The sequence below is a fragment of the Daucus carota genome, chromosome 1, assembly GCF_001625215.2.
Source record: "Daucus carota subsp. sativus chromosome 1, DH1 v3.0, whole genome shotgun sequence".
Classification (NCBI taxonomy): Eukaryota; Viridiplantae; Streptophyta; class Magnoliopsida; order Apiales; family Apiaceae; genus Daucus; species Daucus carota.
In genome coordinates this window covers 21,225,340-21,253,156 of record NC_030381.2, presented here as the reverse complement: position 1 = coordinate 21,253,156, position 27,817 = coordinate 21,225,340, and the positions used below count along the sequence as shown (strand labels likewise).

The 27,817-nt window shown below is 35.7% G+C and overlaps 3 protein-coding genes and 1 pseudogene across 4 annotated transcripts; all 4 read left to right on the top strand.

Annotated features, from left to right (window-relative positions):
- Nucleotides 1-454: 454 nt before the first annotated feature.
- Nucleotides 455-3,040, top strand: LOC108227926 (G-type lectin S-receptor-like serine/threonine-protein kinase LECRK3; annotated as a pseudogene).
- A 4,498-nt stretch (nucleotides 3,041-7,538) lies between these two features.
- Nucleotides 7,539-10,298, top strand: LOC108205640 (G-type lectin S-receptor-like serine/threonine-protein kinase LECRK3). Its single transcript, XM_017375634.2, has one exon. It carries the CDS (start codon nucleotides 7,704-7,706, stop codon nucleotides 10,071-10,073), a length of 2,370 nt encoding a protein of 789 aa, XP_017231123.1. The 5' UTR covers nucleotides 7,539-7,703; the 3' UTR covers nucleotides 10,074-10,298.
- A 1,226-nt stretch (nucleotides 10,299-11,524) lies between these two features.
- Nucleotides 11,525-14,477, top strand: LOC108212773 (G-type lectin S-receptor-like serine/threonine-protein kinase LECRK3). Of its 2 annotated transcripts, XM_017384497.2 has the most exons (2): nucleotides 12,027-12,206; nucleotides 12,308-14,477. In XM_017384497.2, exons 1-2 carry the CDS (start codon nucleotides 12,168-12,170, stop codon nucleotides 14,225-14,227), a joined length of 1,959 nt encoding a protein of 652 aa, XP_017239986.1. In that variant the 5' UTR covers nucleotides 12,027-12,167; the 3' UTR covers nucleotides 14,228-14,477. The 2 variants fall into 2 exon arrangements, with proteins under 2 accessions (XP_017239979.1, XP_017239986.1); XM_017384490.2 differs by having other exon boundaries at nucleotides 11,525-14,477.
- Nucleotides 14,478-21,844: 7,367 nt separating this feature from the next.
- On the top strand, nucleotides 21,845-22,850 carry LOC108212992 (RING-H2 finger protein ATL78). Its single transcript, XM_017384711.2, has one exon. It carries the CDS (start codon nucleotides 21,988-21,990, stop codon nucleotides 22,666-22,668), a length of 681 nt encoding a protein of 226 aa, XP_017240200.2. The 5' UTR covers nucleotides 21,845-21,987; the 3' UTR covers nucleotides 22,669-22,850.
- The last annotated feature ends 4,967 nt before the right edge of the window (nucleotides 22,851-27,817 follow it).

The following is a 27,817-nucleotide window of genomic DNA, read 5'->3' as shown; positions in this document are numbered from 1 at the left end:
CTGGAGCTCATAGACACGAGCTTAATTAGAGATCCTTCGGTCCAAGTATCGGTGGTCTCACTTAGAAATTTCGAAACAGATTCAACTGACCAAAAACCACGCAAAAAATTTATATTCCTACAGTCCTGTCAATATCAGCTTTACTTGCTTAATATCAATAACTAGAAACCGGCTCGAAAAGAACTACCTTTGAAGTCTCCGGCCCGGTGAACAGATTTTTTCCAGAGTCGGAGATGCACAAAGAGTACTTGCACGTCTGTTATTGTTCATATATTTCTCTAGAGTTGACAGGAGAATTATGCTCTGCCCGAACACTGGTTGATTATTCAAAGAACACTGGTCGATTATTTGAAGTACATGAAATTTCTTATAAGTTACATGCACTTAAAATCATGACGACTTAATCATACAAATGTTAGATGTAACAAAGTAGTTCTATGTTCTTATTGTTCCTGTCAATAGCAGGCTGTTGTTGGTCTTGAAAACTTAATATAATTTGACCTTCTAAGAGGGTTGTGCTTATATATTAAACCCAAGAAAAATCGATCGAGAACAACAAAAACAAAACAAAAAATCCATGGCCAACTCTCTCTTTAGCCTTCTTGTTCTGCTGTCTACTATATATTCTGTAACAGCTCAACAAAATGTAACTAATAGTATCAGACAACGCTCCTCTTTAACGCCAACAGGGAACTCGTCTTGGTTGTCACCTTCAGGATTATTTGCCTTTGGATTCTATCCGCAAGGCAATAACACCTACAGGGTTGGAATTTTCATTGCTGGGCTTCCACTGAACAAGACTGTGGTTTGGACAGCCAACCGAGATGATCCTCCTGTCTCCAGTAACGTAACCTTGCAGTTAACTCCGGATGGGAGGCTCATCCTCCAGCACCAATCTCAAGACTCAACTACTGATGTTGTTAAACTGAATCAGTCTATTTCCTCTGCTTCCATGCTAGACAGTGGCAACTTTGTGCTCTATGATTCCAACCAAAGGATGATTTGGCAGAGTTTTGAACACCCAACTGACGCGATCTTACCTGGCCAGATTCTTTCACGGAATCAAGAACTATATTCAAGCAGGTCAGAATCTGATCACTCCACAGGACTATTCAAACTCAAAATGCAGAGTGATTCAAATCTTGTGCAGCATCCTGTGGATGCTACGGATACTCCCCAGCATGCTTACTGGTATAGTGGGACTGCGACAATTGATGGAGTAAATGGAGTAAATGTGACACTGAATCTTGATCGTGATGGGCACCTATATTTGCTTAATAATTCAGTCAATATTCTGAAAAATCTAACAGCTGGTTTTTCTGAGTCACGGAGTCTTTATCTCATGAGAATAGATATTGATGGTATCTTTCGACTCTATTCATTTAGTTTGGATAATTAAAGAAACAGCTCATCAATTGTATGGGAATCTTCTGCAAACAGATGTGATGTCAAAGGCATATGTGGCCTGAATGCATACTGTATTTATGATAATGAACCTAAATGTGAATGTGCACCTGGATTCGATTATGTAAGTCCTGGCAACTGGCCTGCAGGCTGTAAGAGGAATTATACTGCAAATACTTGCCAGAACACGGAGCAGAGAATCCAATATGAGATTAAACTACTGGTGAATACCTTGTGGGAAGATGATCCTTATTCTGTTCTCAAAATGGATATTAAAGAGGACTGTGAAGCAGCTTGTTTGGACGATTGTAACTGCGAAGCAGCCTTTTTTAAAGATGGGGAGTGCAAAAAACAAGTGCTTCCGTTGAGATATGGAAGAAGGTGGCTGAATGAATCTAATATCGCCTATATCAAGTGGGCTTTACCAGAAAAAGAAGATCCAATCTTTCACAATACTAAGAGAGTAAAAAAGCCTCACCATCACATTCTTATCATTAGTGTTTCACTTGTTGCCTTGGCCCTTACGGTCTTTTTGATTTCTGCATTTGTTGCATACAGATATCGTTTATTAAAAAGCAAAAAGGTTTATGTTGATGGAAGTTTGGAACTCATGGAAGATATAGCTCCACGGTCATTTACTTACGCAGAATTAGAGAAAGTGACAAATGGTTTTCAAGAAGAGATTGGAAGAGGATCATCTGGTCTAGTTTACAGAGGGAGATTAGACTTTAACAATAAAGTAGTCGCTGTGAAAAGATTGGAGAATATGTTAATAGATGGAGAGAAAGAGTTCCAGAATGAGATGAAAGTCATAGGAAGAACCCATCATCGTAACCTTGTCAGGCTTCTGGGCTATTGTCATGATGGACCAAAAAAGCTTCTGGTATATGAATATATGGTCAATGGATCACTTGCAGATAATCTTTTTGATCCCCAAAACCCACCGAGATGGGATGAAAGAATTAGAATTGCTCTTGAGATAGCAAGAGGAATCCTCTATCTGCACGAAGAGTGTGAAACCCAAATTATCCATTGCGACATAAAGCCTCAAAACATATTGATAGATGAGTACATGTCAGCCAAAATTTCAGACTTCGGATTGGCAAAACTCCTAAAGGCAGACCAAACAAATACAAATACAGGGATAAGAGGTACTAGGGGTTACGTTGCACCTGAATGGCACTGAAAGATGGCAGTTACAGCTAAGGTAGATATCTATAGTTTTGGAATCATGCTTTTGGAGATCCTATGTTGCAGAAGAAGTGTCATTCCTGACCTGTCGGACGAGGAAGCTATTCTTGAAGAATGGGTTCAACAATGTTTTGAGAAAAATGAGCTTTCTAAGCTGGTAACTAGTGTCGAAACTGATATGATCAAATTTGAAAGAATGGTGAGAGTAGGCCTCTGGTGTGTTGTGGATGAACCATCTATTCGCCCAACCATGAAGAAGGTTCTGCTGATGCTTGAAGGTAACGACGACATCCCAGCACCTCCAAGTCTTCATTCGTATTTCACAGGTAATTAGCGTCTTTCATTTTCCTACCGATGATACTCTTTCGTACAGTTTCTCATAATTAATGGTCATGCAAGATATTGCCAGTAGTACAAATTTCAGCCTGTACCCAAATATGCATATCACTATAGAAGATTTGAAGTAAGTGCAGCTGAATGAATTGTTCTACTTCTTATATCATATTATCAGAATGTATATTTATGACATAAGTTCTGCATTCCATTAAAAAAAAATTGCAGTTGAATATTTGCTATGCTGTTATATTGTAGCCGTTTGGGTGAGCTTAAAATTAAAGTTTCTTGCTTAAAATAAAGAAGTGAACTAGAAGTTAGAAGCAAGTTAAGACTTATAAATGATTAAAGTATTTGGGGAAGAAGGGGAAACCATGAAACAAAAACTAGCATTCTCAACTTCTTATAAGTACTCCTTTGACTTTTTACACAAATGGTACAACTAGTGTTTCTAACTTATAAACCCAGAAGTCGGGCTTTTACGCCCGGGCCAAACACCCCCATTGTTTCCTTGACAAACTTTTCATCTTAAAAGACAAATGCGGTTTTCTGTAAATTTTCACTCTTTCCTCGGGCAGTAAATCATTTGTTTAATCTTATAACTAAGGTGAAGGAATTGAAAATATCAGTTGCTACGTCAAGAAATAGTGACTCGAGCTGCTATCAAACAAAAATTGTGTTAAAATTCTGGAGCATAATCACGATTAATAACATATAGATGGGTGTAAACAAACAGTTAAACGAACTTACTTCCAGCAACATAATCACGATTAATAACATATACATGGATATAAAAAGAAGAGTTAGAGGAGCTTACTCGCAACAGCAGGAGTAGCATAATGACTAAACATCAGTAATTTGACACTAATCTGTAACATGTGATCCAGAAACAAATCACTTTAATGTAGGTTTACAGACCAGGATTATATTACAAATGACATGTCTGAATTTTTAAAATAGTTTGATTTGAATTAAGTTCAACTTTTAAACATTAAAATATAAACCCGAGAATTTGAAATGATTAATACACTATTTAGATACAAAGTGGGTAGTGGGAACTAACTTGTGATCCACAAAGCATATACCAGAGAACGGAGAACAGAACTTTTTGGTTTACGTTAAATGATTAATATGTTTGAAACTCAAAGGAATCCGCTTATGACTACAGATGAACCGAATACATTACAAACAGTTTTCTCCATTAAAATGAAATGGCTTAAGTGAATGGACCACTGCAAATTTAAAATCCTTTCACAACCCAGCTGATTTCCAGTGTCAAGATATTGATAAATCCACAGTTAAAATGAAAGGGAATCGGGAGAGCTGGATTAATCAAAAAGCACTGCAAATTCACGTATTTTAGAAGTTGGAGCAGACTTCGAAAGCAACTCCGACATTATCTTAATATCTTCCGGTGATTTAAGACATCATATTATATAACAGTTCCAATAACAATTCATTCCTTTGTTCCTTGTTATCATTATATTCATAAATTCTAGTTGATCTCAATCACCAATGACGTCTTTTGTTTAATGGATCTTATAACGAATATAATGTTATACACACACAAGTACGTGATCAAGCTATCAATACTTTTACATCTGAAATTTTTCACCAGTAAAGTAGCAACATCTAAGGGCTAAACTCCAGAACTCAAAAGTTTTGAAGCGCAGATAAAAATGACTGGCTAGGCATGGATATTTTGTTTTGTCATTTAAACAGAAGTGCAGGACAAGCTATTAGACAACAAGGACGACGAAGGCGATCCTCCGGCGCTAGTGGTGACGAAAACTGGCGCTGATTTGGCGGAATCCGATTCCAGCAACAGCAAATTGGGGGATTCGTATGTATGTATAATGGGTGTGTATAACAAAGAAGGGTTTTGTGACTTTGATTTTGTTAGCATGAGATCAAGCTTAACATGATAATGATGGATTTTAGATCATCGAAACGGTTAGTTTTATTTGATCAAATCTTTTCGTTGTTATACAATCCAATCCATTTTAGTTAAATGCCCGGTCCCTCTTTCACCGATACGCCACGCTTCAACTTTAGTATGTATCATACATATATACACATCCCGTTTTTCAACTTTTAGAGCTAACTCTCATTTCATGTTCCTTTATATGTATGTTAGTATGTTTTAAATACTAAATTAGGGTTTATCTGTTTTCCTTTTTGTTTCATAAGGAATAGATTATCGCCACCTTAAATTAATTTTTGTCACTATTTGATTTTTCGTAAAACTTGTGGGTTTGATGGTTTTTCTAATCCTATGTTTTTCCTTGATTTATGTGTCAACTGGACTTGTGTTTGGTTTATTAGGATTGATCGATATCCTTATTCTGCATGATACAATTCTATTTTTTTTTTTTTAATCTAAATCACATATCTTTTAGTTTGAAGCTTTCTATGACTCTATTAATTGATTGCAATAATTTAGGTAACTAATTAATTCTGAAACTATCTAATTACATACAGTAAAAACTCTATAAATTAATAATGTCGGGACCGGAGAAATTTATTAATTTAGAGAATTATTAATTTATCGATAAATTAATAATTATTAATTTAAAGAGATTTTAACTGATTATTCTGTCCATACAAACAAAAAGATAAATTAGTCTATGCCTTTTAGAATTACATTGCAGAGAATCTTAAGACTCAACGTAAATTAGTAACTATTGTGTTATATGTATTGGAAATTAATAATGACTTTTGAATTACTGTACAATAGATGTAAATAAGAGTAATAAACGTGTTCAATGTACAGTATTCTTAAACAAGTTTGACATATATAAATTACATAAATATGTTAAGAGTATTCAAACCATATTTCAATAAAAATGAGCTCCAAATAAACTTGAACTTTAAAGGAAAACAGAAATCTATTGAATCATGTTTCAATAGAGCGTAATATAATTTTTTTTCGATTTCTATGAATTATTAATTTATGATTTTCTTGGGACCGAAAATTATAAAGGAATCTCACGAAAAATTATTATATAATTATTTTATCGAGTTTTCCAATTTTCTACATTAGCCCAAGTCGGGACCGGACAAATTTATTAATTTAGAGAGTTTATTAATTTAACGAGTATTAATTTAAAGAGTTTCTACTGTACATTAATTATTGATTGACATAATTTTAGAGTAATATTGTTTGGGAAAGTTACATATTTTGAAATAGAGTATTATTATATTTCCGTCTTTGTGCCATAATTGGTGGTTCTTGTATCCGTAAAAGGAAGGATCATTTATGATGACTTGTTGCCATTTTATGATGGATTTTTGGACCTTTTATGGTTAATGGATTAATTGGTGTATACCAAATTTATTGTGCCTTAATGAGGTATATTATAGCGCCATTAATGGTTGATTGATTGATTGGTGTATACCAAATTTGTATTGCGTTAATAATAAGAAGCAGGCATAATCGTGATACATTTGTTTGATAAGATTTTGTCTTATATTTGACTAGATATATCTTAATTATGTTTTCAATATCCAAACTTTATTTTCTTATTTTAAATATTTGTTAGTATATATGTCAGTTATTTCCATATGGGATTTTTATTATGTATCTAACCAAAGAGATCTCTTATATCTTTGGTGTAGATTTCTTTAATTTGTTTAATATTAGTTCTGATTTACTCTTTTATTAAATAAAAAATTATATTATATTCTTATATTTTTTCTTTATTTATGGGTTTTTTAAACCTTTTCATCTGTCTTATTAATTAGTTTTATTATTTTGTTGTCGGTATGTACTTATTATGTTCTTTTGAATTGTATTTTTTCAGGGCAAGAGAGTGGAAGAAATAATGATACATACTCCGGATTAAAGAAGACATCTATTTTTAGTCTGTTTTATAATCGATGTAATTTTTGTAGGGCATTCTTTTTCCCCCTTGAGTTTTTTCCCACGGGTTTTACTCTTGAGGGGTTTTAACGAGACCCTTTTTTGTGGGTTATCTCTTCTGACTTGAAAGGCTATGTTATCTAAGCATTCGGAGTATGTACATCTTTCGGTTAGATGATATACCTTCTTGAACGAAGGAAACTCTGTCCATCCGAATTTGTAACTTTCGATCTTGGTTTAATACAACCGTTTTTTGTGGAAAAAAAAAAGTACGTGATCAAGCTAGTCGTTAGAGTCAAGCTTACCAGGTCTCTCCTCCTTCCGTATGCACTATTGCCATGTCACGACTCCCGTTAAAAGTTTTAATAAAAGATAACAGCAGGATATTTAGTAGTGTTTAGTCGTTCAATTGAGTCGCTCTGGAAACCAATAAAAAGAGCTACTTGAGACTCAATTCATTCCATTCTCCCTCCCTTACATTCACTCCAAGTGAACACAACCTTAGGGAGACGGTGAGTAACTTGATATAAACACCTATATATAACATTGTTTTGGCCTATTTATTTTTAACAATTACAGTATAAAACTTTTTTTTCGCTGAGAACAATATTATGTTCGTATAGACCTGTCAGTATCAGACTTTCTTGATATTATTTTTAAAGGGCTTTTAAATGAAAGTTGATTTTTCAGCCAACGTTGTATACAAGTTTCTGCGACATTGTTGAACTGATTACACATTCCTGCAAAGAAATAGTCTACACGTTCTTTTGAGTCCCATCAATATCACAATTATTTTCCTGATAAAATTAAAGTTGACCTGCAAGTCATCGGGTCCGGTCTCCAGTTGTTTTTCTTGGAAGGAAACTTGCAGAGTGTAGCTTGGATTTCATTATATAGCTCCAGTACATGGCCAATGCAAGAACACAAACAATTAATAAACATTTTCATGGCCAATTCTCTATTTACTCTCCTTGTTCTGCTGTCTGCTACATATTTTGTAGCAGCTCAACGAAGAACATCTAATAGTATAAGCCAAGGCTCCTCTCTGACGCCAACTGGAAACTCGTCTTGGTTGTCACCTTCAGGTTTATTTGCCTTTGGATTCTATCCGCAAGGCAATAACACCTACAGGGTTGGAATTTTTATTGCTGGTCTTCGTCTGAATAAAACCGTAGTTTGGACAGCCAACAGAGATGATCCTCCTGTCTCCAGTGGCGTAACCTTGCAGTTAACTCCGGATGGGAGGCTCATCCTCCAATCTCAAGACTCGACTACTGATGCTGTTATAGTTGATCAATCTATTTCTTCGGCTTCCATGCTAGACTCTGGCAACTTCGTGCTCTTTGGTTCTAACCAAGAAAAGATCTGGCAGAGTTTTGATCACCCAACTGACGCAATCTTACCTGGTCAGATTCTTTCACAGAATCAAGAATTATTTTCAAGGGCATCGGATTCTGATTACTCCACAGGAATATTCAGACTTAAAATGCAGAGTGATTCGAACCTTGTGCAGTACCCAGTGCAGACTCCGGATACTGCACCGTATGCTTACTGGTCATCTTCAACTAATAACCAAGGGGTCAATGTGACACTGAATCTTGATCCTGATGGACACCTGTACTTGCTTAATAATTCTGTCAGCATTCTCAAAAATCTATCTGATGGGCTTTCTGAGAAACAGAGAGTTTACCTCATGAGAATTGATTCCGATGGTATCCTTCGACTGTATTCATTTAATTTGGGTAGAAAAGACAACATCTCGTCGATTGTATGGAAATCTTCTGGTGATAAATGTAGTCCGAAAGGATTATGTGGCCTGAACGGGTATTGTACTCTTAATGATGATGAGCCTAAATGTTTATGTCCACCGGGATTTGATAATGTTAATCCTGGGAATTATACTGCAGGCTGTAAGAGGAATTATACTGCTGATATATGCAAGAACAGTGAACAAAGGATCCAGTATAGCATGAGAGCATTGGAGTATACTTGGTGGGAAAATGATCCGTATTTAGTCCTCAAAATGAAAATCAAGGAAGATTGTGAAACATCTTGTTTGGAGGACTGTAACTGTGAAGCAGCATTTTATAAAGATGGAGAGTGCAGAAAACAACGGCTTCCACTGAGATACGGAAGAAGGCTATTGACTGATTCTAATGTTGCCTATATCAAAGTGGCTTCCCCAACACGCCAAATAGAAACTCCAAGTCATTCTAGACCAGGGAAAAAGAAAGAGCCTCGCCTGAGCATTCTTATCATTAGTTTAACCCTTTGCGCCTTAGCCTTTACTGTCTTCGTGATATCTGGATATCTTGCATACAGAAATCGAATATGGGCATATAAAAAGATATCAGCAAAGGGTAATTTTGAACTAATGGATGATATTGCTCCGCGGTCATTTACTTATGCAGAGTTGGAAGAAGTGACAAATGGTTTTCAAGAAGAGATTGGAAGAGGAGCATCTGGAACAATTTACAAAGGGAAATTTAATGACAAATTAGTAGCTGTGAAAAGATTGGAGAATATGTTAGCAGAAGGAGAGAAAGAGTTCCAGAATGAAATGAAAGTTATTGGAAGAACCCATCATCGTAACCTTGTCAGGCTTCTGGGCTATTGTCATGATGGACCAAAAAAGCTTCTGGTATATGAATACATGGTTAATGGATCGCTTGCAGATATTCTTTTTGATCCCCAAAACCCACCAAGATGGGAGGAAAGAATCAGAATTGTTCTTGATATTGCAAGAGGAATCCTCTATCTGCACGAAGAGTGTGAAACCCAAATTATCCATTGCGACATAAAGCCTCAAAACATACTGATAGACGAATACAGGTCTGCCAAAATTTCAGACTTCGGATTGGCAAAGCTCCTGAAGGCAGACCAAACAAATACATATACAGGGATAAGAGGTACAAGGGGTTACGTTGCACCTGAATGGCACCGAAATATGGCTGTTACTGTTAAGGCAGATGTCTATAGTTTCGGTATCATGCTTTTAGAGATCATTTGTTGCAGGAGAAGTGTCAACCTAAGCCTCTCGGAGGAGGAAGCTGTTCTTGAAGAATGGGTCTATCAGTGCTTTGAGGATAATGATCTTGCTAAATTAATAATTGATGAGGAGACAGATAGGAAGAAATTTGAAAGAATGGTGAGAGTAGGCCTGTGGTGCATTTTAGATGAACCATCGCTTCGCCCATCCATGAAGAAGGTTCTACTGATGCTGGAAGGGACCGTGGACATCCCAGCACCTCCTAGTCTGTCCTCTTACTTAACAGCTATTTAGTATTTTAGTGTTCTGTACTTCTTTTTGCTTTTAACGATTGTCTCTACATCTTTAATATCTCATGTCGACTAAAGAATAGATTCCTAGTATGAGTGATAATAATTTGGCTTTAAGCATAGAGTAAATAAGTATTGTAAGAGTTAAGGTCAGGTATTTGAACTTAATTGTTTTTCTCTCTGAATGTTAAAAGGATGAGAAATGTGACATTGTGTAGATTATTCGTCATCTGATTTTAGAGTGTGTTATGTTCGAAGTACTCTGAAAAACTGATCACCTAAGTATACTAATAGACGAACACAATGGTTTCCTATCACCAGCAATCCTATTTACAGAAAATGAGTAATAAATCCAATAATGATCATACATGCACATCTGAGTCGAGGAATAAATTTAACAACTTCAAAGACTACTTCAATCAAACTGACGAGATTGAATGCAGGGTTAGTGCTGGTATTGCCCATAGCATACGTCGTAGTGGATCAATCACAAGGAAGATAATGTTTGAAGGAGTCAAATTAGACAACAAATCAAAGATGCCCACAAGACTTGTATTCTGGGCTCTGTTTTGGAGGGAAGGGGAGTCAAGAGAAGCAAGTCTTCAAAATTTTCCTGTTCAATTTATATTTATTTATTTCTTAACACCGAGGGGAAAAATAAGGTGCGATTTTTTCGAACTTTTTCTAGAGAACTTTTCTTAGAAAGCGCGGTAAAGTACTAAAGACATTAAAGTAAAAAAAAAAAAAGAGGTTTCAGACACTTTTAATCATCACTGATACAAAGAAACGATTAGACGAGCTTACTTGCAACAGTCTCAGTAAATAGCTTCCAAGCATCCGTTGAGCGTCTCTTAGAAAAGAATATACATATGAATATATGATCACCAGAGAAAAATTGAAGTCAGTTTATCTCCATGACATGATATATAGAAACAATTCATTAGGATTCTATTTAAATGACATACTTTGAAATTTTGAAATAATTTAATCTGGATCTAGTGCAATCCCATCAAATTGAAAATACAAACAAAAAACTGGACTTGTGCATTATAATTCATGGACCATTTCAACAAAGAAAAAGAGTATGACAGGTTTCTGAAATTGATACTGCAACTAACGACACGTGAAGAAGTTATATTCACATGCCTGTCAATATCAGCTTTGCCTTGGTAATATTTCTGATAAGAAAAAGAACAAGGCTAAAATATAAATTGACCTAAGTCGGTCACAGTTTTGTTTTTCTCAGAAGGAAGAGTGTAGAAAGTGGAATTTTTCTTTTTAAAGTTCATATAATTGTAAGCATAGAGGTTTCATAGAGGTTGCTTGGAGGTTTCGGAACGTGAGAATCAAACTCTAGAGTTGATATACTCTGAACTGATACATGACTGTTCTTGTTTGCACTTGATCTTGACGACTTAGAGCCTGTTTGCCTGGGCCTAAAGCTCAGGCTTTAAGTCATTTCTGACTTCAAGCTGAAAAATGTCTGTTTGTGTAATAAGTCAAAAGTTGGCTTAAAGTCAGAAATAAGCCAGATGCTGACTTAAAGCCAGAAGTTAGTTTGAGGTACCTTTTTCAGCATATAAACAGTTCTAGCAACGAAATTCTATTGTTAATAGTCCTATTAATATCAGCCGATCTTCCTTGATACTTCAACATCATAAACTTATGCAAGTTGACCTTCAATTCTCCCGCTCTGGTCCACACTTGCGTCTTTCTGAGACCTTTCTGAGACCAGAGAGTAGTTCTTTTATATTAGATGTAACCAGAAAATAAGAGAGCATGAACATAAACACGAATTCATCAAACAAGGCCAACTCTCTTTCTAGCCTCCTTCTCCTGCTGTCTGCTGTATATTTTGTAACAGCTCGACAAAAAGTAACCAATATTATCAGTCAGGGCTCCTCTCTAACACCAAAAGGAGACTCGTCTTGGTTGTCACCTTCAGGCTTATTTGCCTTTGGTTTCTACCCGCAAGGCCAAAACCGCTATGGTGTTGGAATTTTCTTTGCTGGACTTGGTGTGAATAAGACCGTGGTTTGGACAGCCAGCAGAGATGATCCTCCTGTCTCTGACAGTGTAACTCTGCGGTTAACTGCAGATGGAAGGCTCATCCTCCTACAGAAATCCCCAGACTCAAGTACGGATATCGTTACACCTGATAAATCTATTTCTTATGCTTCCATGTTAGACACTGGCAACTTTGTGCTCTATAATTCTGATCAAAAGATAATATGGCAGAGTTTTGATCACCCGACAGAGGCAATCTTACCTGGTCAGATTCTTTCAAATGGTCAGGAATTGTTTTCAAGCAGGTCAGAATCTGATCACGCCACAGGAATATTTAGACTCAAGATGCAGATTGATTCGAACCTTGTGCTCTACCCAGCGGATGCTATAGATGCTAGCCAGTTTTCTTACTGGGCAAGTAACACTTACGGAGTAAATGGAGTAAATGTGGCACTGAATCTTGAACCTAATGGGAACCTTTATTTGCTAAATAGTTCAGCCACCATTGTAAAAAATCTAACTGATGGGTTTTCTGAGAAGCAGAGAGTTTACCTCCTGAAAATTGATCCTGATGGTATCCTTCGCCTGTATTCCCTGAGTTTGGATAAGAAAGGAAACGGCTCATTAATTGTATGGCAATCTTCGGCAGACAGATGTAGTCCTAAAGGCGTATGTGGCCTGAACGGATTCTGTACTCTCTATGATAATGAACCTCAATGTGAATGTGTACCCGGATTTGATTATGTTAGTCCTGGCAACTGGCCTGCAGGCTGTAAGAGGAATTATACTGTCGATAGGTGCAAGAACAATGACCGGAGGATCCCTTATAGCATGAGATCATTGGAGAATACGCAGTGGGAAGATGATCCTTATTCTGTTCTTAAAATGACTACAGAAGAATGTAGAACAGCTTGTTTGGAGGACTGTAACTGCGAAGCAGCATTTTATAAAGATGGAAAGTGCAGAAAACAACGGCTTCCGCTGAGATACGGAAGAAGGCTATTGACTGATTCTAATGTTGCCTATATCAAGTGGGCTTCCTCAACAGCTGTAATAGCAGCAGCTCCAACTTATCCTAAAACTGAGAAAAAGAAAGTGCGTCGCCTAGTTATTCTTCTCATTTGTGTTTCACTTGTTGCCTTGGCCTTTATGGTCTTTGTTATTTTTGGATTTCTTGCATACAGACATCAAAGGCGCGCATATAAAAAGATTTCAGCAAAGAGTAATTACCAATCAATGGAGGATATTGCTCCGCGCTCATTTACTTATGCAGAATTGGAGAAAGTGACAAATGGTTTTCAGGAAGAGATTGGAAGAGGAGCATCAGGAACAATTTACAAAGGGACATTAGAATTTAACAATAAAGTTGTAGCTGTGAAAAGATTGGAGAAACCTTTAGCAGAAGGCGAGAAAGAGTTCCAGAATGAGATGAAAGTCATTGGAAAAACCCATCACCGTAACCTTGTCAGGCTTCTTGGTTATAGTCATGATGGACCTAAAAAGCTTCTCGTGTACGAGTATATGGTTAATGGATCACTTGCTGATATTCTTTTTGATCCCCAGCACCCGCCAAGATGGGATGAAAGAATTAGAATTGCTCTTGATATTGCAAGAGGAATCCTCTATCTGCACGAAGAGTGTGAAACCCAAATCATTCACTGCGACATAAAGCCTCAGAACGTACTAATAGATGCATACAGGTCTGCCAAAATTGCAGACTTCGGATTGGCAAAGCTCCTGAAGGCAGACCAAACAAAGACATATACAGGGCTACGAGGTACAAGGGGTTACGTTGCCCCTGAATGGCATCAAAATAAGGCAGTTACGGTTAAAGTAGATGTTTATAGTTTTGGAATCATGCTTTTGGAGATCATATGTTGCAGGAAAGGTGTCGATTTCAGTCTGTCAGAGGAGGAAGCTGTTCTTGAAGAATGGGTCTATCAATGTTTCCAGAACAATGAGCTTGCGAAGTTAATTACAGATAGTACGACTAATATGCTAAAATTTGAAAGAATGGTGAGAGTAGGCCTCTGGTGCATTTTAGATGAACCGTCACTTCGCCCATCCATGAAGAAGGTTCTGCTAATGCTGGAAGGAACTGTGGACATCCCAGTACCTCCCAGTTTTAATTCTTACTTAACAGCTATTTAATATCTTTAATTTTTAAATTCTTTTTATATTTGCTTTGTGATGAGATTCCTATAATCCATATTTCCTGATAACTGGAAGGATGGATTTTTGGCAGTTGTACTAATACTTTGAGGCTTTAAGCAAATATTAGAGATTCTTGTCGAAGTTTGAATTAACTGATAGCTTAATTGTTTTCTTCTTGAGAATGGAAAAAGCTAAACGATGTAATATTGTGTATTTCACCAAGATTTATCTGTTTTTTCTTGAGATATATCTGTCGTCTGATCCAGACAATTATATGCACCCTGAATGTTATGTGAGGGTAGTCAAGTGAACGATGAATACACAAAAATGCAAAATAAATTGGATCCGTATCACATGGAAATCGTATATGCAGAAAGAGAATAAGCAACAGATTCTGCAATGAACATATAAGCATCCTTGTGAAGAAGATATAAACATCTTTGAACAGAGTACCTCTATTGATATAGAAATATCAAAAGAACAGTAAAATGCTTGTTGCTCAAACATATGTAGTAGATCAATCACTCAATTATAGGGACTAAATTGTTTTCATGAGTCACGACTCACAAGTCAATGACAGACACGACTTATAACATAAGAACTGACATATAAAGAAGACTTGTATTCTTAGTTCCTTGCCGGAGGAGACATTCAACAAAATCTAGAAAAGGTTGATTTCTTTTTCTTTTTAGTTTTATTTATCTGAGTGTTCATTGTTCTTCTTAAAGAAAAATTAACAAGTTGTCATAGCCACGCTTGACATTGATTTCCTAGTTTTATCAACTTATTTGACTAAAGTTGAGTTTAATAAAGGCACGAATGTTATTCGAAAGCAGATTTTGTAAAAAATTAGAATCTATAGGTTTTGCAGACGAGAAAATTTGTTGTTATATTATCCCGTATAAATCAAATCAATGTTGGACCAAAATTTGAAAAAAATCTAATTTATCATAAACTTGATTTCCGCAAAATAGTGTTCAAAGAATGTATTGATCAAGCTAGTCCAAGTTCCTCCTTTATATCAAGACAGAGAATGAAACAACAGAGAATAAATGTGGTTTTACAGAGTAAAAAACACACAAAACTAAGAAAGAAAGACAAGGGGGGTCAATTCAAGGCTGTACCTTAGATAACAAAGGGGGAGCAACGAGTGTTCATTATTATTCATAGCAGTAACTTTGTATGCATAATTGAAAATATCACTCATCACTGTATAGTATAAAAATCAAGGGCCGTGTGTGCCTACAGCAATAGATAGAACTTGACAGTTTTCCTGACATAACTTGGTTACTTGAGTTATGATTATTATCGCAGCCCAAAATGGGCCTTGAATATACAGACTCCAACATAACATGGGTCATAAGTTTTGAAACTTCTATTACTATGCACTATTTTTTTGCTTTGTAGTATATTATGTCACTAGACACTAGGCCTTCTAAAGTCTCGAGATGTTAGGAAGAGGTCTTATGAGGAGCTATGTTCCTTTTCCAAGCCTTAATACATATGGTAATCTACCCAGAGCGTAAGATCTTGGATACATTTGCCGGTTTGGATTTGGTGTGCCTAGACTTTTTCCACGTACTTTGCTGCACTATACTTATCTCAAAATCCCTCCCCAAAAAGGGCTTTGGAAGTTTGGTTCTGTTTTGTTTTTATATTTAGTGATTCTTTTTATATTGGGAACTCATAATTCAATATGACATCTTATAATTTATATGTCAAGATCACAAGATGTTCGTTTGATCCTCATTAGCTGAAATACAGATGGATTTGATAACTAACACATTGACATATTGCTACAGCCTACATTTGTGTATGTAAATTGCCTTCAGCAATTTTTAAGAGGGGAGAAGGTGTTCTCTCTTTTCTCTTTATTTTTTCCCCGATACTCAAGTCTCTAAAGTCGTAAATTATAGAAAAACAAAACCACACAATTTTTCTAAAAGAGCAATAACACTGAAACAACATGTTCTCTACTCTTTAAGTACTACTAAAACAAAAAAAATTGTTCTTTCTAGATTTTAACGTATTCTGGATCTCCACTGAGTTCTCCTCTAGCTTGATATGTGGTATATAAGTATATTGATCAAGCTGAATGAAAACAAGTGACATGATTAAATTATGGCAATCGTTTTTGGTGGCATACCAACTCAACACAAGCTGAAACCACATATTTTAGTTATTGACTCAAGACCATGTTGAGTGATGTCAATCACTATAGACCAGTGGAAATGAAGTCATTTTTAATTCGAAACAGCCGAGACTGGACTTGTACTGACAAGTCAAACACATAAATCTTCATTTCGCATAATAGAATTCAGACTGCAATATCATCCAGACATTCGCCACGAAAAAGAAATAGACTTCACAACATAGAAGCAAGCACATGGAATATTTTTAAGTTCTGTTACTACTAGGGTCCAGACTCCATACCAGACACAAGTGCAGAATCCATAACAGAGAACACATAGTATCATACGTTGACTTTAACATGTGTGATTCTCATCTTTTTCGGAGGTTGAGAGTTTAAATCTTGGATTGAGGTATAAGCATCTGATAGCAGCGAATTTTCAATTAGAGGTTTAAAATTCAATTCTCGGGTAATTGTGAGTATTTAAGTTTCTACAAATATCGACTTATATGTAATGCAGACACAATAAAATACGTGAGAGACTGAATTCCACTGCTGCTAAAGTGCTAATAGCACATAGAAATTAGAAAAGAGTGATACGAGTATGTAGAGGAGTTGACGAATGAGCTTCAATAGCTATCACAAATACTTTTAGCCAACTCAGTGCATCAACTTGTTGGAGACATATATATTTAATATGTAGCAGAATCAAAATGCATTAGAACCAAATCAATTATATTTTAATCCTGTCAGTTACAAAGCACAACCACCCCACCTTCCCTATAGTCTAATCACGAGTCAGAAGTCCCAGTCTTTACACATAATTACTGTTCTATAAAAGTCATTAAGCAAACTGTGTATGTGAAGATTAAGTTACTTGTAATTCATTAGTTGTGTTTGATGTAATTGTTAAGTGACCATACCATGTTAAGTGACCAATTCTCCTAAAACCTCAAGGTGTTAGGAGGAGAACTTACCAGGATCATATCGTATTCTAACAGTAATGGTCAGATATCTGCTTGTTACCTGTAATGTTGCGTTAATTTGGGCAAACCATTCTGGAAAACACTATTTTTATCACATTTGCTCTACTTTATATCACAAAAGAAGCTTTCCACCCATTTTCATATCCCACAGGGTCTGATCCTCTCTCTCGCCACTTTTATCTTTATTTCACAGTACAGGAAGGTCCATGGACATGCCACGTGCATGTTCACTCTGTAACTTGGACTGTCAAATATGAGGGACTTTCATATAGGTACAGGTACTAAACAACATTTTATCTAAAGCAACAGGATCTATAAATTATAATATCGTATGTTCTGTCATGGCTCACAGAGTTTCTCTGATAGTCTGATCCCAAAATATTGTTACTGAGATCTTATGCTGTTAGAGATGTTGAGAATTCGAGTCTTAATAAAGAGATTAATTTAACAACTTTATACACACTCTTCATTTTATAGTTTTCTGTATTCTCACACCAAAATTTATTTCACACAGCAACCCTTGTTTTTTCTGCAGAAAATTTTCGGACCCCGGGTAATCCAATAAATTTCATTTCTGGTTCAGTATTGCAGCACAGTTGGGCTTTGTTTATAAAAAACAACTATCTATCATAAAAACTTACATATTCTAAGAAATCAAGCAAGGACATGTGTACAGATGGTCATTAGGACTATCCCACTACTACAACCATTTCTATATCCTAAATCATGAATATCTACTACATGGGAGAATACAATTTTTTTAACTAGTGATGTCCTGGTAAGTTTGATTTGAATTGATTCGGATAATTATCTTTTTTCTCTTTCTTAATCTATAGTAATTATTTCTGCAGGTACGGAAAAGTACAGAATCAAAGGACAATCCACTTCCTTTATCACACTCCACTTTTTATAATCTGATTTTTTTTTAGTTTTGTTGCTAAGCAGCGTAAGCAGTAAAAAGTAACAGTAATACAGCCTCAAGTTGCGAGTAAACAATATGCTTACCTCAAGGCGGTTATGAAACAGTTTGAACTTGGAAGTGACAGTACCTTGTTTGATCACAGTTTATGGAAACCAATCAATGCAAGCCAACATAACAAGTCTGCACAGTACGGTATATCCACGTCCATGATACTTGAGTTCGACTGGAAGCCTCCAACATTAGCACGTGTCCAAGTATTGGATTCTGCAATATTTAATTTTTTTACATGATTTAGCTCAGAATTAAATTTGGAGTTTTTATACCCATGTCGGAGTGTTGATAAATATGTTCCAATGAAATATATATAACATAGACTTTTAACCACATTAACTTATTGCAGAATTTTGGAAATTACTCAGGATTCGAACTTCAGGTAAAACCACAGTTTATTAATGCTTACAGTGTCCGCAGGTTGAGTTCCAGTCATTCATGTGAAAGAAGTTACGACTTGTGATAATGCAACGGCCACTACCTAGAATGAATATATCAAATTTTCATGTTAAACCCTAGATAACCTTAGAATTATTACAGAATCATAATAATGCAGGTAACAGTTAAGAAAATGATTGTTAACATGAAAACAGAACAGATAAGTTATACCGCAATATCTTTATCATGATGAAAAGATATTTAAAAAAGTGTAAAAGGCTAAAAGTCGGCCTAGTTAAAACTGACAAGACACTTAGTAAGATGATTTTAGCAAATTGCAGCAAGGTTCAGCTAATGGAGTTGGAAATAATTCTAATGAAAATATTAAATATTAATTTGTGGATGAAAATATTGTAAGCTCAACAAGATGGAAAAGGACTAGATTAATGCTACTAAATTTTTGTATACTGACATATTATATTAAGAAAAGACACAGAAGATCACAACTGAGGTTGCTGCAAATGCTAAACTACACATGCTGTCACTAAGTTTCTGCATATTAAATGAGAACCCTCTAATATGAATCGTTAAGTAAAGAGATAAACTTTAATTGTTAATGGAAAGGAGAAAGAGATGCTATAAAATACGAGAAATAGGGAGGCAGATGTAAAAGCTAAACAGCACTAAAAAAGAAAGGCTGGCCACACTCCAATCCCTGGAAAGGAAAATGCAAATATCACAGCACATGTAGTATGGGCTCCTCCATCCCTTAGTACATGAATGCATCCCATCAAAATTATAGTTGTGAAGATTCTATTAATGCTTGAAAATCTTGTAGTTGAAGAGCCACTTTACTGCTCCTCCCACTTATATTTACTGGTATATCATACTCAAAGATGGAACTGGGATACCACAGAGCACCCAATTTAGCTGCAACAACTAACGGCTGTAACTTCAACTTATTCAAAAATAAAATAAAAAATATTAAGTATGTCTCACTCGGAAGCAGGGTCTGACACCATATCTGTCTAAATACGTGTTTTAAGTAATGAACTCTCCCAAAACCTTAAGGGGTAGGAGGAGGCCTTAATTGGATCATTTAATATTTTCAAAAAAGCATTCCAATTACTGCAAAATTACTGTATTGCTACCTAGCTCAAAAATCTGACACATAATGAAATATTATGCAGCAACTGTTAATGGCTTAAAGAGAATAATTGAAAACGTTCAGTGACTCGTGATTTGAACAGCCTACTACTACTCTACGATCGTGCATTTTAGGCTCGTACTCACTGGAGATCCTTTCTTTCTTCAAAATATCCATCCCAGGTGTTTCAATCTACCTGTCCTTGAAAAAAGGAAAAAGGAACAACAACACTAGATAGAAAAAGCTGGAAATCTCTCTGAAACAGAATGTAATCTACACCTACCAGGCTACTCCATACTTGATGACTATTAAATTTCTCTAATCTAACAAGTTTCCCATTAAATTCTCAAAAGTTCTATTATTAGTAATCATGTCTTATCTCCTAGAAAAGTGATCATTAAACAAGAATTTAAATTGCAAGAGTGGAAAGAAGTATTTAAAAAGTAATACAGCTGCCCAAGTCAAACAAAATGTATTAGCACTAGGTATCATACTAGAATCAGTAGAGATTATCACAAGATTATGGGAAGATTGCAAAGAAAAGAGTAGAATGGAAAAGTTCATGCACATATACAATATAGTACAACTAAGCTAAGCTTATAATAAATCAAGATCATGGTCACCAAAACATCAGAAGAGAAGCACGTGGATCATGTTATTATTGATCATATGAACAAAGACAATCCATCCCACTTCCACCTTTCACTTTCGTGGAGTGGAGCCACAAGGAAAGGGGTTAGTGTAGTCCAGCTTAGAAGATAAGGGCTCAACTTTTAGTACTAGGCTTGAAAACAAAAGAAAAGGGAGGTTTACTTTTTTAAGTTATCAAATCTCAAAAATATTACTATCTATTTATGCGATCAACTCACAAACTATGCTTCCAAGAAACATAAAATCCTGCGACTACCTTCTGTATTTTATATTGTAAGATCCATCTTTCAGGGATTTCATGTACTTTCGAGTACCTTAGAATAATTTGGAGCCAAGACAGACTCAAAAGATCAAGATTTTCAAATCAACCTTTCAGCAAAACAACTTGCCAACAGTTACAATTTATTAATAGCAGACAATCTTGTGGATCAATTAGATAACCAAGTTTAATTACAAACCACGAAACAAGATTATCACTTTTAGACAAGATAATATTACAATTAGACTACTTGCAAAGCATGTAAGCTGTGGTACTACAACACCAAAACACAATAAAATTCATGGATTTTCCGGGGGCCACATCAGTATCAGATCCTGATCAATGCAGATCAGTATCAAGTATCAAGTGTTTAGAATAGATAGGCACTTGCATAAATATCAGTGAGAAGAAAAATACAGAAAAAGGTAACCGGTCTATTAGGGTTGGTATTGATCATAATAAGATGATGAAAGCTACAATATCATGAGCCTACTCGCGATCTTATAATGATTCTGTAAAGTCATGTAAACACAAACTCTTAAAAGTAGTTCAGTAAAAATGTAAATGAGTAGCTGTAGCTTGTCCGTTAAGTGCTGTAGTTCTATTTTTCGCTAACTATCTGTATATATACAAATAAGTATGCTTCACGAATTATTGTCTTTTGTTTATGTGATCACTAATTCAACAATTTCCAGATCAAGTTGAAGATTGGTTGCTTAGGTAGTAACATAGTAAGTAGTTATCCCTGTGACCTTGTAACATATATCAAAAACTTGACATTCAGAACTAAATTAGAGGAATGCGCACTAGTGCTAGAAACTAAAGCGAATGGAGCTTCCATGTCATCTTATATTGGGAAACTTCCTTACTCCCTCTTGGGCATTCGCAGCTGGGGGCCCTCATCATTAGAGATAAGCTTTATCAAAAGGGAAGTTCCAGATGGCATTCTATGCCAGGGAGAAAGTGGGATGGGCCCATTGATTAGAAAGGGCATTAAACTACAAGATACTTGGTGGACAAACCCAGTGGTGCAAAAAATTAAGAAATACCTCAACTTGCCTGTAAATTCAAAGCCTCAGAATATTCTCAAAATCTTGTGATTATTTTTATATAAATACGCCTCTAGTCTCAAAACCCAAAAGCAAAATTCGCAATTCAGTCTTCCCTCTATATAATCCCTGATATACATAGACCTCTTAAGTATTCTATCGAAAACACTTGCATTCTACAACATGTCTATTTCTGCTTTAAACACTGCAACAGTTGTCTTTCAAGAAGTTCAAAGCAACTTTTACTCGAGAAAGTTGCTATTACAAACCCCTCTTTATCAACAACAGTCTGCAGCAACTCCTCCAGTGAGTGGCAACGCACACGTCGCATCAGAACCTTATCCAGGGGATAATAATTTCGATGCAAATGTTGTGATGGTACTCTCAGTCCTCTTGTGTGCTTTAATTTGTTCACTAGGATTAAATTCTATAGTTAGGTGTGCCTTGAGGTGCTCAAGATTAGTAGCCTCTGAATCAAGTGAAAGCTCTTCAGCTCGTTTAGCAAATACAGGGATCAAGAAAAAGGCTCTCAAAACTTTTCCAGTAGTAAATTACACAGCTGACCTGAAGCTACCTGGATTAGATGCTGAGTGCGTAATATGCCTTTCAGAGTTTGCTACTGGCGAGCGTGTGAAAGTTTTGCCCAAGTGCAACCATGGTTTTCATATCCGATGCATCGACAGGTGGCTCAATTCCCATTCATCATGCCCTACTTGTAGACAATGCCTGATTCAGACATGTCAGAAAATAGTCGGCTGCAGCATGCCTAGCGCACCACAACCAATCCCCCCGCACCAAGAAAACGTTACTATCAGAATCGCACCTTTGGAACCTGAGGGTGTAGTGCGTAGTTTCCAAACCTAAGTGCTGGGTAATTCTTACTTCACTGGGTTATATACTCACTAGAATTGTTCTTTAAAGATATTAAGAGCTAGGCTATCAATTCCTCGGGGCCAACCGGGTTACCTCATAGTTAGGCCCCGGAAGGAATGTAATGTTCAATTGTATATTTGTACAAAATTATAAGATTGTGTTTTTAAGCCTTCTGTTACAGTTCTAGTAGTCCTGCAGAATCAATCAACTGGATTTATGTTATGCAAGTGGTTTCAAGAGATATTAGTCTGATTTATACAATCCAGTCAACATATTTCTGACCACACCTGAGTCTGTGGACAAAATATAATAATTTAAGTCATATAAAGTGTTAAAAAGGACAAGAACATGAAATGGACTTACAACTGAACTTTTTTTTTTTCTGTCATCTGAGTCAAGAATCACCATGTAAAGGCGTGGGATATTAGAACTCAGAAGAGTTGTATTAGCCATTCAGCCGGCCAACTCAACGTATACAGTTAAGGTCGGTTTTTATGTGCATAATTATGTTGTATATTTATAAGAATAAAGTGTAGGATCCATTTATTAGCATTCATTTCTTTGTACCATCTGGTCATTATCTGTCCTCGAAAGTAAAAACTTTAACAAGGATACTCACCACAAAATAAATATATAGATTGCAGTTTCTGCAACAACTGGACTTTTGGTTAGTGTAACATCTGGAACTCGAGGGGTACTTTTATGCAATAAGTAGGCGCATTTGGAAAGCAATTCCCTCGAGTCTGTAGGTAAGTAGGTTGCCGGTGTTCACAAGTCAATCATACTTTTGCAGATCAGACTTGGTGTCCTTCTAGGAATGCCAATCTGTTGCTACTAAGGGGCCTGAAAGGGCTACTTAAGTAGTCACACAATAGAAAGTTACGAAGACAAAAGTTTTAACCACTGCAGTGCCCAAATTTTAAGCCCCTTTAGATACAGGGGTGCCCTAAAATTATCAAATTATCCTAAGACTTTACATTGTGTCTTCTTGCATGACCTTTACTTTCTTAGAGTTAAACTGAGTACGTGTGAAAGAATTAATATGCCGTTTTCAGCCTTCCCAAATATCACTTGGATCCACACAAAACACAATGTTGACTCGTTTAGTCCATATAAATCACTAAGCATAAACACATTCTAGTCTATACTCTTCAAAGAAAATGGCTCCTTAGACTTGATTGCATGTATGCTTGTGAAAAAAGTCTGTCACTGTTGTTCTAGTCCTAGTTTAAGAGGAACTGATGAAGATAAGATTATTTACCAATGCAGCCTGCATTTTAATCAAGAAAAAAAAAAGGAACACCTAGGTCATAGCTGAGAAAGAAAGCACATATGGGAACCAAATAATACTGAAAGATCAGTTTTGTTTCATATATGATTTTTTCCAGGTGCTGACGAACCAAACGAGTATTCTGAAACTATAATGAAACATGTTACTGCCTACATAACACAGGGTGATAAGACATTTAAAAAAAATTCTTCTCTAATTTTCTCCAGTCTTTAAAAGAACATAAGAGCTACACTAAAGTTTACACAATTCTGAAGACTCATTTATGAGGAAAAAGTGCTCTGCAGTTACATCTGTTCTTCCCTACTCACTATCAAAAACAGGAGAAAAACCTTGGGCTTACAAAATTCACTGCTTCAAACTCTCGAACCAAATATATAATGATTCGACTCTTATGTCACCTCAGTGATGATATAGACTTGCAATTATTGATATTTGGAGTGTATGTTTCATACACATGTATCCAAATTGTATTAAAAACATATCAATCATGAACCAACCATCATAAAATTGTCTAGTATATTAGAGTTTGATGCAGTAGTTAAACCGAAATTCCGGAGATAGGGAAAAATAATTTCATACTGTCAGATAACAGGGTTCAGTCTTCTTAAACAGCTTACGACTAAAGAGATCTTCTTTCAGATTTTGAATGTACATATCACTAAGCATTAAGCATTAAGACAGCTGAGAGTCTCTCAGATAGACCCAGTTTACTAATCCCTCCGTCCCCCAGAGCAGTATAAATTGGGGGAAGGGGATGCGGCACGCACTTTAATGACCTGTAAAGTATAGTTCTGTAACTTATTTTTAAGATTTTTATTTTCTAAATAAGAATTTTACATCTAAATTTTTATTCAGAAAAAGAAAATCCTAAGTATAAATTACAGAGCTATACTTTATAAGAGCATTAAAGTGCGTGTTGAGCAGTGTAAAAAAAATCATATAGAATTAAATGGGACGGAGGGAATATATTTTTTTTAGGCAAGATTCAGTACGAGTGAATATGAGAATAGGCAACCTTCTAATTTGCGGTTAGGATCGAGAGATCAATACTTAGTGTTGTTTAAGGCGCATATTTTATAAAAGCGTAATTCCCATTTTTGATGCACGACTCGCGAAGCACCATTAATTGCGCGTCTTTTCGCCAAAAAAGCAATTACTCACGGAGTCAACAAATAAGTAATACTAAATATAGTCTTAACATTCAAACATAACAAAGAGCATATAAAAGTGCCAATAATAAAGCCTTAATCAATAAGGTTCTCTATTTCGAAAGCTGCAGTGTTATGAATCTCAATCTTCGGCCCCTCAAATTCTCTTCTTCCTCTTCATCATCTTCAACTAGTAGACTTGATGTTGAGAGAATAAGAGTTGAGAAGCTGAGATTTAAGAGATGAAACCCTAAAGTGGGTTTTTTCTTCTTTTAACCTTTTCCAGGGGGTATTACTATCTTTTTATTTTATGAGCGCCTTTTAGTGCTTTTAAGCGCCTTTTGGACGTTTTCAGAATCACGCTAAAGCGCACATTTTTGAATCGCAGATCTTGCGCCTAATCACGAAGCGCCATTAGCCTTTAACAACACTGTCAATACTCCTCAGAATTTTGCAAAGAGTAGCATATCCTTAGGCATTCTACTAAAAAATGAAATCCATAGGAGACCACTTATGTAATACAACAAGACATTTTCAACAAAGAACTTACATATAACCTGAGACACCAAGGTCTGTTAAATGTTTAAAGTCATATGTATAAGCAATGACTGCAGTTGTCCAACAGAGTTTATCTATTAAAATCTTTTAATATTTATATATATCATCTTTCAATAATTTGACCAATCAGGGATCAAATGGAGAATAATGTGTAAGAAGTCAGAAAACATATCTGGCGAACTGGCATGGAGATAAAGTGCAAAGAAGATACTCTTGTGCAGTGGCACTTGAAGCACTTTAGCACATGGCAACCAGAGAAATTACTTATAAACACTGCTGGAAAGTAGGTCTTACAAACAACTTGGAATACAGAACAGCCTCAGCATATAATCACGTTACATTTAAGCGATTTGTTTTCCCATCTAATGTTTTTCTCATGACAAAACATAAAAATTTGTATAAGAATTACTGATCAGTTTTTGTAGAATCTAATGTTTCCAATGGTTTATTATGAAAAGTATAAAAGTATATTATAGAAATGGCATCACTTTTAGCATTGCATTGGACATGCTCTAAGATTAGACATGCTCTCATTCTCTCAAACTAAACAAAATGCGTGGGAAAGAAAAGAACGCCCTCTCACCTGGTTCGAGCTAGGAGATAATGCTCCCAACATAAGAAGACTGCATAGCTCTGGTGGCCTTTTTAGAGGCAAAGTAGGTAGTAAAGTAAAAAGAATATTGTGATCCAGATAGATATCTCCAGTAGCTTTTATAAATCTGCAATAGTACTTGAGAAGTGAGCACAATTATTGTAAGCCAGTGTAAACATGGGTAAGGAATAGACCTTTCTCTGGCAGTGACCATCAAGAACAACTGCATCTTATGGTGCCATTCTGCGATCTATTCGCTTTGTCAGTGGGCCATCCAGACATATTCCTTGCAAACAACATTTGTGATAAAGCTTCTTTTAATGATAGATCCTTAATCGCGGTTATGGATTATAGGCTTATAGCGCAACTAGTTCAGTTGTTTAAGTTCAACTATACAAGAGCAAACTATAAGCCTAAAGATACGACCTCTCAACAAGAATATCATATTACAAATAGATTTTTTCCTGGTAAATTATTCTTACTTTTGTTGATACAAACAATAGACTAAACATGAATAACATAATACACGCCCAATATTACCCTTTTAAGACTAAGCAAACAGTTACTTATGCACAATATTACCATTTGTGCATTCAATATGCACTCACTTGCCTAGCTTTTCCTTAATATTACCATGTTATCTGAAAACTTAGTCTCCCACCCAAAAACCAGTTAATCCCCCAATTTGGACAGCTAATAAAATCTTAAATTCAGAATCAGCAAAAACACTGGAAACAAGAAGAATGTTTCAGCTTGCCATTCTATTCACGAGACTATTTCGTACAAATTAATAGAACGAATAAACGATGCATCAATAACCTATAAACTCAAAATCAGCAACAACACTGGAAACAAGAACAGTGTTTCAGTTGCCATCAAAATCACGTGGGTAGCTATTTTGTTTTTACGCACAAGTTAAAATAGTGAATAAACCATCAATAACTATAAATTCAGAATCACCAAAAGCACTGGAAACAAAGAGAGTGTCCATTAAATCCACACGGCTATTTAATAGAACAAAGAAATTATCAATAAACTACAAATTCAGAATCTGCAAAAACACTTGAAACAAGAAGGGTGTTTTATCTTGCAATTAAATTTACACGGCCATTTCGCTTGTTTCTGACTTTGTGTACAAGTTAATAGAAGGAATAAACCATAAATTTAGGTATTTTGCTTTTAGTAAGGCTCTAACACAGCCTGGCGTTTTCTGAGGACTCGAATTTTCAATCACTTGTTCATGTGGTAAGCAGCGATGGAGCTAAAATTTATATTTCCAACACAATTGTAAGTTCAGCCCGAAGCAAAAACAGAATAGATGTAATGTTCTTGCAAGATAAACGTTCAAAATATAATTAATTATTAATTATATATAAAGCCATGCATGGATGGATTGCATTTGCATGCATGTAATTTACCTGAAGCTCTTCAGAAGTTATCAGATTTAGCAGTCCATGGTATGATTTGTTCCAGCTCAAATACATATATAATCGGGGATTAAATTCGGCGGGCACGACTAAACCGAACCCAAAATTCAAAACAGGGAGTAAA

What these genes read in the sequence shown, in the direction of transcription:
- LOC108212992 (XM_017384711.2), top strand. Translation starts at nt 21,988, where the DNA reads ATGTCTATTTCTGCTTTAAACACTGCAACAGTTGTCTTTCAAGAAGTT.
- LOC108205640 (XM_017375634.2), top strand. Translation starts at nt 7,704, where the DNA reads ATGCAAGAACACAAACAATTAATAAACATTTTCATGGCCAATTCTCTA.
- LOC108212773 (XM_017384490.2), top strand. Translation starts at nt 11,849, where the DNA reads ATGAACATAAACACGAATTCATCAAACAAGGCCAACTCTCTTTCTAGC.